This window comes from Notothenia rossii (assembly GCF_949606895.1).
Source record: "Notothenia rossii genome assembly, chromosome: 5".
In the NCBI taxonomy this organism is placed as follows: domain Eukaryota; kingdom Metazoa; phylum Chordata; class Actinopteri; order Perciformes; family Nototheniidae; genus Notothenia; species Notothenia rossii.
In genome coordinates this window covers 64,013,612-64,033,162 of record NC_136903.1, presented here as the reverse complement: position 1 = coordinate 64,033,162, position 19,551 = coordinate 64,013,612, and the positions used below count along the sequence as shown (strand labels likewise).

At 41.5% G+C, this 19,551-nt stretch overlaps 4 protein-coding genes across 10 annotated transcripts in view; 2 read left to right on the top strand and 2 right to left on the bottom strand.

Moving 5' to 3' along the window:
- The window catches only part of aadacl4 (arylacetamide deacetylase-like 4), a 31,299-nt gene extending 27,127 nt beyond the window's left edge, over nt 1-4,172 (top strand). Inside the window, exons 2-6 of one of the 3 annotated variants that reach the window (XM_079685402.1) lie at nt 1,511-1,593; nt 1,703-1,827; nt 2,233-2,458; nt 3,167-3,230; nt 3,330-4,172. In XM_079685402.1, coding sequence (XP_079541528.1) covers nt 1,744-1,827; nt 2,233-2,458; nt 3,167-3,230; nt 3,330-4,113 — 1,158 coding nt within the window. In that variant the 5' untranslated portion in view covers nt 1,511-1,593; nt 1,703-1,743 and the 3' untranslated portion in view covers nt 4,114-4,172. Of the gene's footprint in view, nt 1-1,061; nt 1,828-2,232; nt 2,459-3,166; nt 3,231-3,329 lie in introns of those variants that run through there. The other 2 variants (XM_079685401.1, XM_079685400.1) reach the window with 2 other exon arrangements.
- Nucleotides 4,173-4,611: 439 nt separating this feature from the next.
- Nucleotides 4,612-6,386, top strand: cfap107 (cilia and flagella associated protein 107; the record flags this gene model as incomplete). Its single annotated transcript, XM_079684515.1, has 4 exons — nt 4,612-4,722; nt 5,203-5,313; nt 5,672-5,840; nt 6,082-6,386. 4 exons carry the CDS (start codon nt 4,612-4,614, stop codon nt 6,354-6,356), a joined length of 666 nt encoding a protein of 221 aa, XP_079540641.1. The 3' UTR covers nt 6,357-6,386.
- Nucleotides 6,387-8,425: 2,039 nt separating this feature from the next.
- Nucleotides 8,426-11,608, bottom strand: klhdc7a (kelch domain containing 7A). Its single transcript, XM_079685031.1, has one exon. The coding sequence runs from the start codon at nt 11,459-11,461 to the stop codon at nt 9,200-9,202; it is 2,262 nt and encodes a 753-aa protein (XP_079541157.1). The 5' UTR covers nt 11,462-11,608; the 3' UTR covers nt 8,426-9,199.
- A 3,022-nt stretch (nt 11,609-14,630) lies between these two features.
- The window catches only part of igsf21a (immunoglobin superfamily, member 21a), a 286,476-nt gene continuing 281,555 nt past the window's right edge, over nt 14,631-19,551 (bottom strand). For 3 of the 5 annotated variants that reach the window (XM_079684282.1, XM_079684278.1, XM_079684279.1), the window contains exon 11: nt 14,631-15,988. In XM_079684282.1, the coding sequence (XP_079540408.1) occupies nt 15,912-15,988 (77 nt within the window). In that variant the 3' untranslated portion in view covers nt 14,631-15,911. The remainder of the gene's footprint in view (nt 15,989-19,551) is intronic. The other 2 variants (XM_079684280.1, XM_079684281.1) reach the window with 1 other exon arrangement.

Below are 19,551 nucleotides of genomic sequence, written 5' to 3'. Positions count from 1 at the left end.
ACACATCTGCTCCGTCTTTTCTGTCAAGCTTCAATATTGTGATGCCTTGTAACACATGTAAAAGTAAAGTTTAAAGATTCAATGTACCATGAGCTCACATAATAAAAAACAGCAAAACCTAACCAAAGCATGGCATGCTTATTTTACATCTTTATTATCATTTAAAGGGGCCCTATGACATGTGTATTTAAATTCAAAGGGGCCCTATTATGCTCATTCAGGTTTAATTATATGATATGATTATATGATATGTTGCATACTATGTGTTAGAGCGCTAGCCAATAGAAGGGCGAGGGTAACAGAGTGACATTATGTTACGGAAGTAAACCAAGGAGTCCAGTGGATGCGTTTCAGGCAGGAGGGTGGGGGGTTGTGGTAGAGGAACTCCCTATGGAGTGAAGTTTGGGATTATAGCCTTTGGAGACCATTAATATGAACAAAAACCTCGACCACACATTACAGGAAAGGGAATCCCTAAAAAGATCCTACGTGTGCAAAGTTACATCATTTCTTTGAACCCAATTTGTTGAGGTAACATATTGATTGAGTGGACTATATTTTTATCTGTGACATTGCAATTTGGGAAATAGGTCAGCCCAAGTCTCGGAAGCTTGGCTTGGTGACAAACAGAAAGCTGACTGAATACCTCCAAAACAAATCATATTAGTTCATGAGCCTCAGACCAGATTCCAGTCTGTGATTTTTGGCCTTGTCACTGGGATTTTTTTACTGGGTATCGCTGAATGCAGGGCTTTTTTCAGCAACTGGGGATGGGTTTAAAAAGAAGCTTCACAATGGTTGCTTTGTGCCGGGCTCAGCTACTTGGGGAAGGCAGAGAGGCTCTCGCAGGCTTCGAAAAACTCCAAGACAACATGACTCCAGATGCTGTCTTCATTTTGGAAAATGTCCGAATTTTCCAAAACCTGAACCCCAAGTGAAGCTGCACTGGAAGATTATACCAATGTATTCTTTCTCAGCTAAAAAGAAAACTGAAATCAAGTTAGTGGATTTGGGAAAACAAAAAAAAAGTCAAAAGATATATTACATTACAGTGGGTGGAAAATGGGTTTAGGCTGCATTGCAATAATGTAAATAGTATATATATTCGAGTAGGGATGTTTATTTATTCTCATGCTATCACTGCCATCTACAGATCAGCCGTGAAAGTTCAGATAAGGGTGTTCTCTGTTTGCCTTCACTGGGAGCATCTATAAACATTTCTTTCTTTCTTTAGATACCAGACAATGAAAATGCCACTCTGAGCCTAGTGCAGCTGTAAGATTTCCTCGATACCAGGGGCATGAAAAAAGCCCAAAGAACCAAACAACCTTGAGCTAATTTGGAAAATATTGCTAGGGATATAGGTACCAAATGAATGTATGAGTAATTACAAATGTGTTTATATATACAAATACAGTGCAATATAACATCTGAAACAACAGTGGGAAACTGGTGACTAGACATCCAAACAAGAGGGTGAAGAATATAATTATTTTTTCCTGGGCAACAGGAAGCCAAACATCATTAAGTGAAACCAAGGTCAAAATGCCTTGCACGCGGATGTGGGAGGGGTGGAGAAAAAGCTGAAAGCAGGTAGATAAAACATTTACTCCTAATGACTTACCTTCAGCAGAGCAGACCAGCAACACCATGGACATCGGCACAGCAATTTTAATAATTGGCTTCGCTGCTCTTGTTGCAGCCTTCCTCCTTCTGGTAATTGGACTTGTGTACTCTGAGCTGATGAATTCAGACATTCCTCGTGGGGTTGCAAATAGATGGAAACTGCACATGGTTCATGGCTTGTTTGTTGGCATAGCAATTGTGGTGAGTATCTATGGCATCTAGGAAATTGTTAATGCTTATTATTTGTATGCTCCATTAATGTTTTGCATATTATGTTTTTAAATATTAAATGCACTTAATCCTTAGTGTGAAGGAATATGACTGTTCGTCCAACAGAAAAAACTACTCTTTTAGGCTGTTGTCAAAGATGGCTGTCCTTTCTGTGTCCTCCAGGAACTGATAAAGCTTACATCAGAGACATTTTAGATAAGATATCAAGTCTAACACAGGTGCATAAAAGGCAAGGTCATGTGTTCCCTTTCTTTGATGTTGTCATGGTAAATATGGTCTCTCAGACAGAATAACTTTGACTTTGACTTTACCTATCAAGAACACTGATAATTCTTTGTATTTGAAACATAAGTCTGTGGTATCTTTCCCCTAAAGGGTCGTATCCTACATCGCCTGGGTGTTTGTCATCAGATCAGCTTTCTCCGATGGTTTGTTGCCTGTTTCCTGACCCGCTTAAATCCAGTTCCTGCGGGTCTGCGAGTGAAGGATATGAAGTTTTCTGATGTCCCGGTGCGAGTCTATGAACCCACAACAGTGTGTGACGGCTTGAGAAGAGGTCTTGTGTATTTCCCTGGAGGTGGATGGGTATTGGGAAATATAGGTAAGCAACGTTAAAATAATTAATTTGAGTCATACTGTAGAATGATACTCTTTTATGTGCATTAAAACTGTCATTTGTATAGTTTTACCTGGCATGACCTGAAAGCTATATCCACATAAATAATCAAGTTTTTTGCAGTATTCCTGAACTTAAATGAACTTTCATAGCATCAGAATATAGTTGTATTTATGTATGCATGTGTTTTTAAGACTTAGATCATAAATTAAAGGACATTTGAATATATTTGCAGATAAAGTTCCCCTCTTGTATATTAATTTCCACTGTTTATTTTACATTTGGCTCAGGAACTGTCCCTTAAGATAATTAATGTTGATATTATTGTGGAAAAAAGGTTTGCAGTCTCTACCAAAAAACCGTTTTTGCTTATCTTTAATGTACTGTGTTTTTATCTGTCCAGGTGTTGGATACTTTATATGCTAGACAGTTTGTTCCCTTATTTTAATTATGTGCTGTCTGGAAAAAAACGGAAATTAAAAAACAGAAAGTTGAGTAAAACAGAAAGTTGTAAACTGTGTAAATACATAGTTAATATAATAACTACACTTTTTACTTTGTTTTTAATTTGTACTTTCCATCATTACCATCACAGTATGCTCACCGAATACACAGTGTTGACGGCGATAGCAAAGGTTGCCATTCTGTCTTTAGTGCATATATTCTGCTAACAGGGATCCTAATTCTCCACAGATTCTGTCGATGAAGTCTGTCGGCACATCGCCAAGGAAACCAACACGACGGTGGTTTCTGTTCGGTACTTAAACTTTTCAATTCAAATAAATACTCCAGAAAATCTTCTAAAGAGCCAGAACTAACCATATTGTCACTCCACCTTCCGTCTCACCCCTCTCAGGTACCGATTAGCCCCTGAGCACAGGTACCCTGCCCCGCTGGACGACTGTGAGGCAGCGACATGTCACTTCCTGTCTGTGGCCGAGGCAGAGTTTAGCGTGGACCCTTGCAGAGTGGCAGTGGGAGGAGACAGCACTGGGGCTAACCTGGCAGCCGCGCTGTGCCAAAGGCTGGCGAGGAGAGAGATCGGACATCTGCTGTTCCCCTGCGCTCAGGTCCTCATCTACCCAGCCCTGCAGATGGCAGATTTCAACCTGCCCTCATACCAGCAAAATCATGCTGTGCCCATATTGTTTCGTGGCCGTATGGCGTTCTACTTCCTGCAGTACCTCAATGGGGACATGTCGCTGTGCCAGGACGTTTTGGAAGGCATCCATGTCCCAAATGAGCTCAAGCCACAATATGAGGAGTGGCTCTCCCCTTCTAATCTTCCTGCTGGGTTCCTTGCGCGAGGTTACGAGAAGCACCCAACCCCTGAGTATGATGGGCAGGTGTATCACGCAATGAAAGATGGTCTGGAACACGAGGTTTCTCCTTTATTGGCGGAAGATGCTGACATTCAGAAAACACCTCCCACCTTTATCCTCACCTGTGAGTATGATGTTCTGAGGGATGATGGGTATTTGTATAGGAAACGACTGCTGGACTTGGAGAAGGATGTGACCTGGCGCCATTTGGCGGGGGGTTTCCATGGCATGATTAACTTCTTCAACCATTGCTGGCTCGGCTTTCCCTCCGCAGTGCAGGCTCTGGATTGTGTTGTGGATTACATAAAACAACTGTGAAAAGCATGTACTTTTTTCTACTTTCTATTTTGTTATATTTTTTGGAATAAACAAATCTTGCCTCGAGTGACAACGTTTTCTTCTTCATTAAAAGTATAGTGTTCAAAGAAGACTAAAACTCCACACAAATCGATAACAAAACTTGTTTTATACCCAAAATAAATTAAAGTAGCCTGAAGATAAACAGTGTGAAAACAACTTCTGGCACCATTTCAACAATATAGAGTGTTAAAAAGTTAGATGTCATGCCCTAGTCTTAAGAAATGCATCTTCTTTCAACACAGATGTAAGACATCTCCTATTTGCTTCCAGGATACTCCGCTTGCCTCCTCTTTCAGTGTTTGCTGTATCCATAGCAACAGAGCTCTTCTATTTCCTAGGCCATCATGGGGCCAGGTGAATGCTCCTACATGCTATCTGTTTGACTATAGTTAACCATGTTCTAACAGCTAGGCCTGCGGATTTCCCTGGTTAGGTGCATTTGGCTCCAGGTAAAACATGAAGCAAACTGGGACATCACAGGACAAATGGTCCCAACCCGGCTGGAGGATAGAGCAGAAGTATGCAAACAAAGTGCTGTTAGGCAACTGGGCAGAAGACAGACTTCAGGTAAGTCTTTTTTTGCTTGCGTTATTTCCGTTTGTCTGAATAAGATGATCTGATTTAATCAACTTCAATTGAATGTGAGAATAAAAAATATCTATGCCTCTTTTTTGCTGTGAATCCGCAAACATAATTTAATACAAGTGGCAGCTTGCCAAGGGTTTTGTAGCACCTCAGTTGGTAGTCAAATCTATAGCAGAGTGATTAGCAGCCTCAGTTCAGCTACCTCAGCACAGCCTCCTGGTGGGAGAGGCAAGAGCCGGAGACTAATTGCATCGACGTAAGGTTCGGCCACGGGCTGCTGGTTCAGGATCTGAGAGGAGAAATGACTTAAGAAACACTGTACAACAGAGCGGATCGATAGCGAGGTGTGAGCTTTGCTGATCGTTGCGCTGGGCTCATTGCTGAAGTCCATGTATAGGCCTATATCCCCCCCACACCTCCTCATTCCTCTTTTGTGATGTCTGTTTATTCTGTTTGACGCAGTTCACTCGAGAGGCACAGACAGCCAGCAGCACATATCGTTCAGACCACCGCCCCCACTGGGACTTCAGGCCAGACGTCTCTGTGAGGAGAACTGCCCTGCATAGAGCTGAGGTCAGCCTTAAACCGGTCATTCATGGCATTAACACCAATTGAATGCCTGTCAAAACCCTGCGAGTCAGGGCTTTCTTCTCTAGATTGTGGCCACTTCTGCATAATATTGACGGCCTAGATAAAGGCCTGTAATAAACTCTTTATGAAAGCAGGTTTCTGGTCAGACTCAGCAGCCATGAAAAATCTGTAAAATCATCAGTCCTATCGGGCACTTAAAGGCTACTTAGAGCAATTTGCTGCTGTCACATGCTGAGCCTATTGAAGATCATTGTAAAAGAACAGGTCATGCCCTTTTTAATCTTAATCCAGTGAAAGCTAATGTATATGTGTGTCGAGACTGCAATGTATTTTCTTACAGGGGCTCCCATCCAAGCTGCTACTTGACCACCATGGCCCACCATCCTCTCATTACTTGGTCACACACTATGGAGAGAGCTACCAGCACACCAATGCTTTGCCCAATCTGCGACCATGGCATCCAGACAGCTTGACATGGCAGCTGGAGAGGGTTAACCGGCCAATTTCTGGTAAAATAGAGCTGAATTTAAAGTACCACAACTGCCGAAAGGTGAAGATTATATTTACAGTGGGTGTATTGAAAACATACTTCGCTATATTAAATTTTGTTCGGACAAATCACATCAGCAGTGCATGAACAATTAAACTTAGTGCCCCCAGATGCCTTTGTTATGGTTCCAGGTCAGTCACCAGTGTAATTAATGGCCGCAGTAACATGGCAGTTAACTTCTCTACTGTGTTCGCTCACAGCCCTTCCAACCAACGCTGGCCCACCGCGGTCCACAAAGCACCGTTTGGAAAAGCAGCAGTCACACCTCCCGTCGCTGACTGTGTACGGGTCAGCATACCAGAGGCACCCACTTAGTGCCTTCTACCAGAGCCGCTTTGCTAGGGCTTCACGCATGCTCTCCAGCCACCGCCACGCAGCCAATCACAACAACAAGGACCTGGATCTGAGGCGGCACTCATTACTACTAATCCCAGATCATTGTTTGAGTCAACTTCAACAATCACGGCAGGCTTAGAGAAAACGATGGGACTCTAGAATTGCCTCACACGCTCCATGTTAATTTAGAAGTCCTGTTCAAAGTGCTGTGTGTTTCCTCTAATGTGTTAGTCAGCTGCATGACAACACTGAACAGAGCAAAGCATTCGGCAAATCAAGAATAATTAAATAATTAAACATGATTCTCATTTTGACCCTGTAAAGTAGGGGTGTCAAACTCAATTTCATCACGGGCCACATCAGCATTATGGTTGCACTCAATGGGCCGGTTGTAACTTTAAGACTATACAAAAAGAGAAGTATACATATTGAATATAATAATGTATTATATTACATTATTGCCTCTGCATTGGATTATTATCGGATAGGGTAATAACTTTATAATTAACTGCGTCTGAAAGCAAATAATTGCAAGTCTCATCAGTGGGAATGTCACAAAATGATTTTAAAAGAAAAGCCACATTCTGGAAAAACGAAACAAAAGAAGTGACATTTTGAAAAAAATATATATTTATGAGAAAAAGGCTAAATTTAAGAAAAAATGCATATTTTGACAAAAAGTCAAATTCTGAGAAAAAGTCAAATTTTAGATGAATTGAGGGACATGTAGTTTATGGGCAACGTGCTTCTGTAAAGTAGCATGTAACTGTATAATAAACATATTATATTCTTTGCAAGCTCTTGTGGGGCCACATAAAATGAAGTCGCGGGCCGGATTTGGCCCCCGGGCCTTGAGTTTGACACCCCTGCTGTAAAGACTACTGTGGGTTACTGTGTGTTGTGTGGCGAGTAGTCTTTAATGTTTATATATATATATAAATGTTTGATTTTGTTTAACCCTCCTGTTGTGTTCGTTTCTCCCCTCTTACTTTGGTTTTCCAGATCAATTTGAATGGTCTGCTAACTGCTCTTACATTAACACAAAACTATTAATAATCACCAAATTGTATTAAGCACATATCAGACTACTGGTTTAAATGAATAACTGCAGTGAATATAGAAGGAATAGACTGTGAAAATGTATTCCAAAATTAACTTTTGATCGATTTGTGGGTGTGTACTAGATTCTAATGGATGAATATAATGTTACCCATTCATTTCCTATAGAAGTCATTTTTGACAACTCAAAGTTACAAAGTTGACTCAACCACTTACAATTCTATGTAAGTGTTGATCAGCAATTGTATATGTTTACAAATGCCTAGGATATCATAAGGCCTTGAAGCCTCAAATGAAAAATATATATATTTCTGATTGATGAAAGCAGTAAATTGGTTGGATTTGACCAAAAACGACAGAAGGGTTAAGAAGGAGAAAGGAAAGTGCTATAATTTAGTTCTACCAGAGGATAATAACTAAATGATCCCACGTTCTACCAATTATATCTGAATAATGGGCTATTATGACCATAGAAACAATGATGGAAACAAATAACTAAAAGAATTGTGATGCAAGTACTGACCTGTAAATCGAGGCAAACCGGAGGCCCGAGTCATCCCAGGCAACATCTGAAGGGACGTCTCTAACTCCCATTCAGTGAGGTGTTTTGTTACAGGGGATCAAAGTGTTTAATTAGGGAGAATCAAAGGTGCTTATGTTTGATGGTCAACCATCTGCGTCTGTTTCCCTCTCCCCGCCTGCCTGCTGCCTTCCAGTGCACCTGAAGCACTTCACCCACTGTTTAGCTAGTTAGTCACTCCACTGTGCTGCTAATAGCTGCACGTCACATGGCTCCTCTGAGATGTGGGGAGTCTATAGCCTGAACATGTTCTTCCCTATGCACTGTTGTGTGTGCCTCGTAAGCCACATGATGGTGCTATAGAAGCATGTCACTCTTCGGAATATGTCAGTGTGTCTTTGAAGTCCTCTGCATTACAGCAAATGAGCAAACAATGAGGGATTTATTATTTTTCATATTATTCGTATGCTTATATCCATTGTTATTGTAATTGCTTAACACCACAAGTGCTTAGATTGTTCCTATGTTATTATTTCATTGGTTTTAGGTCACACAAATACTGAAATAGACATTTGGATTACTACCAATACTCATTAATTGTAGGTTAATGAGCAATGAATACAATCATATTATTCTTTTCATGTTTATAAAACAAGGGATTGATTTGGTACAATGAACAGAAATACAAATACACTTCATTCTATCCAACAAATGATGGCAAAATAATACAATTATACAAATGAAAGCAAGTCTTAGTATTGAAAGAGTCACATAAGTAGTGAAAAAAATGCTTATCGAAGCCCACCTATTTATATTGTATGACACATCCATTTACACCCTGTCATTTTAAAGAGCAAGTTTACAAAATTGCGTTGTATCCAGGCCACTGTGTAAGTTATATTTGTGCCCTACACAGTGGAGTCGAGTGATTGATTATCACTTTATTGCCCAATCTTTGTAATGTGTTAGAGTTGAATGAGCTCATTTACTCTTGAGTCTTATTTATGAACTATCTAAAGAGGTTAAGCATCTGGAGTGATATAAAACCAACGTAATGGCAGGAAGGAGTGGCAAATCAAATAAGCAAACAATTTACATGGCAGCACATCCTGCGTAAATCTAAGCAAACAGTAGTTGGACTAACATTAAGAGTCTAATATTTTACATCTGCTGCCAGGGACTGAGACATTAGAAACAAACATTCCTTTGTGCGATCCAAGGACATAAAGTAGTGTGATGGTTTTAGAAAGGTGATCTAAAGAAAAAACAGACGGCACAGAGTTGAGTTTTAACCTGAGCAGAGCACTCAATAAGAAATCAGAACATGAAACTGGAGAAGTATGCTCTTGTAAGGATATTCCATCACCACCTAATCTTTTCACTAATAGAAAACTGAGTCCTCCTCACACACTGGTCTGCCGAGGCTTCTTATCAGGGAGTGAAAGGACAAAGGGGAAAAGTATGCCTTTCGCTGCAGAGAGGACACTCAAGTTCTCATCAATGAAACCTGGAGAGATCTCATCAGCATCGAACCTCATGGTGAACTGGCGGCTTACACAATAGATCGTGCCATCCATTGCGACACACTGGAAGGCGGGGCAGTGATGAATCCTTTTGGTGCTACACTCGTACCACATTCGAGCCACGGTATGGTAGCGGTACACTCCGAGACCCAGCAGGGGGTTGACATCAAAACGATACAGAAACCTCCCCACGCCTATCATATCTGCAGTTCTGTCTTTAGTTCCTGCTAGCAGACTTGGCCTCCAGGTGTTGGTTTTGGGGCTGTAGCGCAGCAGTATGCATCTCAGAGTTCCCCCAGAAACAAAAAGCTCTCCACTGCACACAGCGACGTGATGCGCCACAGCGAATGTATCATTAGGCAGTGGAGCCACGAACGTCCACCTGTCCAATCGCGGGTCGTAGCGCTCCACTGAGGAGAGGCACTCCCCTCCGATGGCGTAGATGAAGCCCTCCAGTGCTGCCAGTTTGCAGCGGGGCCTGGCTTCATTCATGGGACTGATCTCCTTCCAAATTGATGTCAAAGGATTGTAGCAAAACACTCGCTTTGAGGGTGTCATTTCTCTGTCTGTGCCTTTGCAGCCTACCGCCACAAATAAGTAGTTATCCATTGTGCACATGGCGCAGGCTTTAGAGATGACCTCCTGTGGGATCAGGCAGAGTGTATGCCAGGTGTCTTTGTAGTCATCATAACAGTACACTGCGCTGGATGTCCTCCTCTGCTCCGTCTCTGCCGGTTGCCCTCCTGTGTTCCTCGCCCAGTCTTGAGGGTCCATATCTGCCACAATGACAAACCTCCTCCCCCTCATCCTCTGCTTTTGGATTTGCTCCCGCTCACCAGCCATTAGCCGCCCATAAAGGTTGGGGTCCCTAATCACCTGGAGGTAGTTGTCTGACATGACTCCCAGGGCTGCTTTCTGCACAGAAGTCTGGCCATGTTTCTTGGCAAGACACAGTGTCTCCAAACAGTTTCCCAGATTGAGTATACTATTCAGGCTTTCCAAATCTTTGCCATCGAAATCTTTCGCTGTAAGGTCTAAAAATGCTGCTTCAGTCTCCGGATCTGCACCCTCCTTTACAGTTATTCCTTTGCCGTCTGTAGAGTGACAGATCGTGGGGTGAGCAGTGATGGACTCAGTGCTGGTTGGGGCCAGAGAGTAAGTCACTGGAGTTGAAGCGCTTGTATTTAGAACGGGGATATAAAGCTCCGACTGCTCTGTTGCTGACAGATAGCTCTCCTTGCGTAGGAGTACAGGCCTTGCGGGGTGCCTCCGTTTCAGGCATTCCGGTGACGGATCCTCAACATTGCTTTGTGGAAAAACTAGATCACGCATGATGATGGGGCTCAGAGAGGAAGGAGACTCTGGGAGGCTGCTGCCCCGACTTCCCAGCTCCACTGGCTGTGACTCAGAGTTCCTCTCATACTGACCCAGCACAGTGTTTAAGCCTGTAATGGAGTGCGAGGAAGACTCCACATAGTAATCGTATATCTTTCCCCGCACTATCTTGTCTCCTGTTCCCTCCAGCACCACGTTAGCATCCTCCACTTTGATCTCTGCCTTGGAGAGGAAGCTGGAGTAGGCCCCCTGGTGCTCCAAGTCCTGCCTTAACTCCCTGCCCACACCCACAATGCCCTCCAGCTTCTGCAAAAAGCAAGGGGAGCGGCGCCCCGTTGCACTGGCCATCCCACTCTCAGTCGGATGAGGAAGGTTCAAAGCAGATCCAAATGAAATATTACTGGTGGCAACCTCTGCCTGCTTCTGATGAGGGAGTATCGCTTCTTTCATGCTGACACTACTAAAAGCATCCTCACTGTTTTCAGCTTTGCATGCAGGAGCTTCTGCTTCTGTTGCCGTAGTGTTGTCAGACGTCAGGTCATCAGGTTTTGAGGGTCTGGGTCGCGTGCCCCCATCATCCGTGTCATGTTCTGATGAGCTTTGGCTATGTAGCAATGTCTTGCAGTTTTGGCAGGTTGCCTTTTCTGGTCCTTTTTTGTCTTTGACAGAGAGCTGAGTTTTCTGAGCGTCCCTGGCGCTGTAGAACCTGTAGGCCCATGAAACCAGCAACACGGCAGCCACAGAGAGACTCAGTTTCAACAGCAGCTGCATGTCGAACTGCACTGCCAAAAGCTCTGCAATGGGCATAGCTGGAAAAGCGATGGTGGCCACGATTGGTCCACTGATCCTATTGAATGTTGTTGTCAATGCGTATCAGTTGCATGCTGTCTGGCTTTCATTGTTAAGGAGCTGCTGTGATCTAATGACTGTGCCTCTTTGGCCAAAGGATCAAGTGTAAAATGATACCTCTAGAGAAACTATTTGCATCACAGGCTCTCTAGAGGCGGAGCATACAACACCTGGGGCAAGGCAGATGCAGATTCAATAACCATACACAGAATATGTAAATACCACATAGATCAATATTTGGTTATGCAATTTGCTGACTCACCCAAGCTTTCATATATTTATCAGAATGTCATCAAATAACTTTCTGAATACATGATCTGATCATAACTGATGTTTGTTGCATTTTGCTCATTTTAAATGAGGGAGGAGTGGTTCAGGCCATACTTTATTTTGTCCATTTCTGAAAATTACCCTAAAAACATTGTCATAGATGGATCATGCTTCCTAATTTGTTCACACAGACAGCTAAAGCTGCATGAGGAAAACATGGTTTGCATAAGGGGTGGGGTTTTATAACGGATGACATTCATCAAATACTTAATAACCAGGATGCATCTGTTTGCACAGCCATGCCACAGATCAAAGGTCCCTTTGCTGTGCAGATGATACAATTACTTTATTTAAAGGTAAGCTGAAGATTGCTGTCAAGCAACGAATTGGCAGTCACTTGGAATTATAAACGTGTGGAACTGTAAATAATAAAGATAACCATCTGACCCAGATGGAACGAGTGTCTACAGAGAAACCTGAAAGTGCCATTCACTCCCATATACTATGCAAACATACATCTCTGTCACATGGCAGCGATGTCTCTCTGTCACCGCTGGCAGGCTGTCATTTGTGTGGCTGATAACACACTTGAGCGAGTCTGTGGTCAACAACAGAGCAGTGTTTATTTTATAGGTGTGTCGCGTGGAGAGGCATACAGAGGGCGTGTCAGGTGTCCTAGCTGACATGAGTGCTTTTTGGTCATCTGATACCCAAGCCCGCAGACGATATGAAGGAAACTGGATTTAGCAGGCATGGTTGACTATTGAATAATTGACGGATGGGCCAAAGAGGCTGCTTCTTATCCTCGCCATTGATCCAAGCTCAGGTGCACTATTCAGAGCACAGCTAAAGAGAAAACATTGAGTCAGTCATGTGCATTGTTGTGTGACACCTTCACCTCTTCTTGCTTGTGTCATCAATGATAGGAGCTTAACATGCGGCTGAACAAGAACACAAGGAATAACATAAATGTTTCCAAGGTGTATTCTTTTTTTGTAACCCTTTGAGATTAGTGGAGCGTGTCAGGCATAGATGGGATGTAGTAAAAAATAAAGCTATATATCTTGTGCCTATCACATTTCTTGAGTGATCAATTTGTTAAGGAACAAAAGAAGATTTAATGAGGGCTCAAACTCAGACTGTCTCACTAATAAACCTCAACACCATCTACTTTAATTGGTAAACAGAACAATGTCTACATGTGTTAATAAACGGTTCATACAAAAAGCTTGCTCTTGTTTTCCCACTGATGTCTACAGTGGCCATGAGGTGCACATGTGCTACAATGGCCCAAAACACTTCATTTAGGAGAAATGTGCTACAGCTTCAGAAATTATGCAATTATAGATGCAAACAAATTTGCCACAGCACATGAAAATGAAGAAACATCTTCACCAACTTGAAGCGTCATGCATAGGGTTTAGTAAAAAGGGTTTCATAAACGAAATGCTGCAAATAACAGAGCGCTGCAAGAAGCTCGAAACACAACGGAAACGGGGACACTAGAAAGTACTGCACATAGACCGGAGCTTTTGTTGGCGTTCAGTGATTGTAAAGTTGGCCAACTATCACTGTTGGCACCGTTAGCCTGTTCCATTGTAAGTGTTTTGTCAGTATATTTGAAATGACTAGGCTAGCTAGCTAAAAGGAGATTTGTAGTAATAACAGAAGAAACAGAAGAAGTTGGTGAATATCTTCTAAATGCTGCTTGTGTTGTCAAGTTGGTGAAGATGTTTTTTCATTTTCTTGGGATATGGAAGGTATTTGTATTGTTTTTCAAACTGTAGCCCGTTTCTCCAAATGGAAATATTTTGGGCCGTTGGAACGCGTTTGCACCTGTCGGCCACCGTAGTTGTCTCAACAATTGCTAAAAGTAATACTTTCTGGCTAAGAGCATAGTCCATACATTTAAAATGGCTATATTCATTACTTGTTACTCTGAAATAATTGAATGAAATATGCTACTATATAACCGTTGGATAGTTGTAATGTAACACAAAGATACACACAAACAAAGTTATGGTGTACTTTCCTATTGGAATCATCATAACAAAAAGACAATTTGCACATTCTCTAATGCATTCAGAAATAGAAAATGGAGCTTTTCTTCTCTCTTGAATGCAAAGTGAGTGAAAAAAGGTAAAAAAAATAGCACAGGAGTGCCTCTTGAATCAAAATGTAAATGATAGCTGTGTAATAATGGTCTACAGTGGGTGGACAAGCATCCGTGCCTTTTGCTTCCCCTCACTGGAAAACAAATTAATTCAAATTGCATTTGACTGTCTGTTAATAATGTTTGTGCTATGCAGCTCTCATCTGCAGATTCAGGAATATGGATTGTACTCTGGCAAGGTGAGCAGATATCCCAAACGGATATGTCTATGCTTTATTCGACTAAGCTTTATAAATCTCCCCTCTTACCTCCTACCTGGTTTAAACCTTAATCCCTTAATACATGTTGTGTCCTTAGAATAGCTTAAATTGCAATTCTTGTGAAGTCCAAAAAATGAAGGATTATTCTGCATTAAATCACCCTCCACTCTGTTGGAGCGGACACAAACTGGAAAGGGTTAAAAAAAAACGTCAGAATCTCGTTTAAAAGTCGTGTTGGGGTCAGAACAATCGGAAATATCATCACATTTTTTTAGCTTGCTTATAATCGAGCAGGCATACACGTACATCTCCGTCTCGAGGCAGACCTTCATATCCTGAGATAATCCTCAAATTAGATTGTAAACAATGCCTGCAACAATCTAGATATTGCGAAGTGAGAAATATAAGATGTTACCGTCCCAAGCATCAATCAAAGAAGGAGCACATCTAGTACTGAACATGTCGAACACAGTGTTATAAGTAAAGTCAAGTCTTGTAAGTTTTATCATCTCTCCATTTTAATACAGGTGAAATGAAACAAATGCAACAACCCTGTTTACACACTCTGCCTAAAGTGAGCACCTCCCTGGAATGGCGGCTAAAATGATCCTACTAGTACTGCAGATGTCTGGGTAAGAGTTACGTATTGTACACAATGTAGGTCACTTAAGATAGTATGTCACAAGTGAATAAGTGGATTACAGGCCAGTGACAATGAGTTGCAGTGCTGTCAATTGCAACACAACAAAAGGAGAAAGAATCTTCAAACGTCACATGCACCACAACCCCAAAACAGCAGACATATGTCAGATTTTTAATTTTTTTTACTCTGTCCTTGGAGACCTGCCATATATAAAAAAGCTTGAATGAGAAACAGAAAGGCTGTTAATGTGTCTGTCCTTTCAGCCAAGAATTATTCTGAGAACAGTGTTGAATGACATACAAACAAAGATGGAGAAGTGTAAACTCCAACTATATCAGCAACCATCCCTCACCATAACCCATATAACCTCTTTAATTATTTTCAATATTTACACTGATGTACACAAAATACACTCAAAAAGGAGATTTTTTTTTTCGTAATGCATTTAAATCCTCTTGTACATTCCGAGCCATCAGAAAAAAGCAACACTTGTATATCAATAAAAAAAGAATGTTCTCTTGGAGCATCTGTGTTTGTTCCCCCCGCGGTTTATCATCTTGTTGCTAATCAGGTGCATCCCAGGACATGGAACAGATGGGAGTGGTTGATATGGGGGAACATCCTAAGCCAGTTCCACTTTTCACATTTCAGTCAACACAATGACATTTAGACTCGTCAAAATAAAAGCCAAATGCTTTTTTCTTTTCTCCGTTTCAAATCATCTGATTTTATTGACCAACAGGCAGACGTGGGACAAGAAACAAAAAAAGGTGTAACTGGGAAGGGCTATATAGGAGGGGGTTATTGTCATGTTCATCACGTTTGTTCTTTTGATAATAATATCTTGGTTATTATTTTATTACAAAAAACAGAAGAGTGCCATTGTGTCATGGCAGTTTCCTGATCGATTGATGCATGAAGGGCCTGTTGATGACTGGAGAAGGCTTGCAGGGTTTTTGGAAAATATGTGTCTGTGCATGTGTGTGTGTTTGTGTGGATGTTGTCTAAGAAGGGCAAGTATATGTTTATGGGTGTGAGTGTGTGTGTGTGTGTGTGTGTGTGTGTGTGTGTGTGTGTGTGTGTGTGTGTGTGTGTGTGTGAGAGTGTCTTGGATGAGAGGTTTCACGTCAGTTCCACTGTCACTGTGAGGACAAGTGCCATCCACGTTAGTCCGAGCACGTCCAGGCAGGAGGCTCCATCTACAAACACCAAAGAAACAGTCAATAAGGCAAACACACACTTCCTCAGGCTTCCATTCATCAATCAGCAGAGTCATGTTTAAAAAAAAGTATTTAAATACATTGATCTCAATTACTTTTAAGATCTGAACCCTGTTAAATGTAATGAGCTGGATATAGTGTGCAGTAAGTCTACAATAAGTGCAATAAACCATGAAAAGCCACACCGTATATTTACTTCAAATAATGCATACCATTGTAAATAGACCACAATGTATTTGCTTGTTAATAAATAAGCAGTTTTAGTTACCAAAAATGTTTTATGTAAATTAAGCTATTTCTACCAAAGGGAGAAACGCACTGTTGCTTTAAAAACAATGCAAATTTTAAAACATAAATGTGCCAAAACACATTCAAATAAAGAAACATTTTCACCACAACACATGCGCAGCTATTACAAAACATATTAGAAAACATTCACTTGACGAGTAATGAAAGTGGATAATGATAATGATACTAATAAGACCTCTCAAAACACCATTGGCATCTGCAGTCAATTCAATTGTATTTTTATAACCAGATATCAACCCCTATGTCCTTCTACCCTCGATTTAGATCAGAAAAAAACTCCCCAAAAAAACCTTCTAAAAAGTGGGGAGGTTCGTCTACAGAATTAACATATTACAATTATGAATACGTATCGACAAACAGGATTGCAACATAGGTAAATACAGTTTAGGGGTACACTTAGAGCCAGAATATCTCCACAAAGAAACCTTTTTCTTTCACAATATTTCAAGAAAACCATTGAGCTATGAGAATCTTTTTATACTTTGGACCACAGCAGGGATACTAGATTGTAGAGGAGAGTGAAACTGGAGGCGCTGTGGGAGAAAAGTTGTGACTGAGTGTGGGTGGTGATGTGCTAACACCAGCAACAGTTTGTTCAGAATGTGCCAACATCGAGACTACGCAGACATCGCACTCTCAAGTGAGCCTGACCACATCGGGTGTGGTTTGACTCATTTGAGTCAAGTTCTCATCTGGTTGTGGTTAGACCTGTCAGGTGATGCAGTTTGTTGAGTCTGGATGAGAAAACGTTGTCTGCTGAGAAATGTTGATTGCATTGCGATGGGATCATTTGTTTGTCAGGGTTAAACTATAAAGGCTTCTTCACACTGAATGTAAATCTCCACAGAATCTGTCATTTCCTACACAGCATATTCCACTCAAGTCATATAACACAAGACAATAACAACCACATCGTCTCAATAAGTACTTCATATCATTCTGTAATGGGCTTATCCAACCATAAGATCATCATCTGAGGTTCCCCTCAGTCTACAATCATAGACGCAAGGCTCCCAGCCATCTGTTTGCCTTCAGTTTTTGGCTCAGACCTCAGTGTATTTCTGCCAACCTGAATGTGAACTGGGACTGGTTTCAGTGGCAATGTGCTCTTTTTAATAAAGGATGCCTCTACCTCAGTTGTGCTGGACATAAATATGCCAACGGAAACATTGCGCTTTCTTTTTGCATATGACTACGTGACTTTCAAGGGGCCCTACTGTCTGCATATTTAAAGAGGGCATTTTATGCTAATTATTTCAGATTCATATTTGTGTTTTGTGCCTCTGCTGTGAGGATGTTTACATACTTTAATGTTCAAAAAGCTCTCTATTTTTCTCTTACTGCCTGTGCTGTTGCACCTCTTTTCCCCCTCTGTCTGAAACCAGAGCCCAGTCTGCTCTGATTGGTTAGCTGGCCGGCTCTGTTTCAATTGGCTAACCGGTTAGAGATGTCCCGCCCTTTAGCCTATCAGCTACAATGTGTTGAAGCGCTAGCCAATGGATTTGAGGCATTTCAGGCAGAGGGGACGTGTGGGAGAGGAACACCTTCTGGAGGGAACGTTTAGCCTTTGACGACCATTTACATGCACACAAACCTACATTACACACTACAGGAAAGGGAAGACAGCAAATAGGGCTCTTTTATGTAAAGTTAGATTACTTTTTTAGCTATACTTGAGCAGAGCCAAGCAGAATAAAATGAAGTTTACTTGACTATGGCGACTGGCATTCATGCTGTTGTTACTTCTGAGTCAGTGATAATGAAGGCCATCAGTTGGGTTTTTGTAGTTGTAATGAATTTCTCTTTCTGATGGCACTTGGTCTTGGCCAAGATGATACATTGCCTGCAAAAACAAGACACCCCCAAACTCTTGCTACTTTTAACAGCCCAGGCGGCGGCGAAAACATTTTTATCCTCAATTTCTCTCATCTCTTGAATTCAGTTCATTGCCATGCTTGACAAGTTGTCTGGGCGAGTGGAATTCTGACAAAGATGAATGAATATAACCCCCCCATGGGAAGCACAGTTTTCTCGTCTGCTGCGGCCCTGACTAACTGACAAGGGTGGTCCTTCCCACTCATGCCAGGGCGAAGAGTTTAGTATGCAGCCATTAAGCTATGAACCACGTGTGTGGTGACCTCTTGGGGCCATGTTGTACACCGATTTGAATTGCATGCAAGGCATGCCAGCGCGTCCAGGCTAACCTGATTCTGTCCTTGCTGCGACACACCTGCTCCTGTGCTTACCATAATATTTGCATATTCAGATTTGCATCCCCACGATACAACTAGCACAGACTGGAAAGGTGAGGTAAGACAGAGAAGGAAAACAAAGAGCAGGAGGGAGAGAGACGGACACATTAAGTGCAGGAGAGGACAGGAGACACATGTTATTGAAGTATGATACTGGAAAAGCGTGAAAAAGAGTGAAGCCAATGTCAGACGAAAGACTGTTCAAATCATGTCTGACTGGGGCGGTTCAGCTTAAAGACAGCTTGCCATCTGCTTCGGAAGCTGTACTGTACACGGGGACAAACATGGCCGTCATACACATGCACAAGCAATTACTATGAAATTATACTATTCAATATAAATTCAAGGGTTTCAACATCTCTGTGTTCATTCTTGCTTTATTAATCATAATTCTAAAAACTACTAAACACCTAGTACACGTCATTTATGCTTTTTACATAAAAACATTGATGATTCTTTCACTATTAACTAATAAAAAACACACTTAGGAGTTTTACTTATGCAAAAGCACTTACAGTGATATTGCTTGTTTGAAGTAAATGTCAGCACTGTTCTTGCTGTCCTTAGTTTGAAGCTTTATGGTTTAATGCACTTATTGTAAGTTGCTTTGGATAAAAGCGTCAGCTAAATGCTATATCATGTAATAAATGCATACTATGCAGACTGACTCCCTTTTTACTTTATGTTATAGCCATTTCTCAAGCTTAAAGGAATTAAAGGTAGGAGTCATAATAATAATAATTTTTATAGCGCCTTTCAAGAAACCCAAGGACGCTTTACAATGGGAGATAAAATAACAAAACAAAAAAGGTTAAAGGTAGGAGTCTTGCTTATATCAACTAATCAACATGAGCTGTAAGGGTCTACTATTATGGTTCGGTTGTTCTTACCCCTATCTACATTATGATTGCTATTTCTTGAAGCCCCCACTCTTATTTGTGTTATAATGTGTTTTTAGTCACATTCTTCAACACTAAAGCC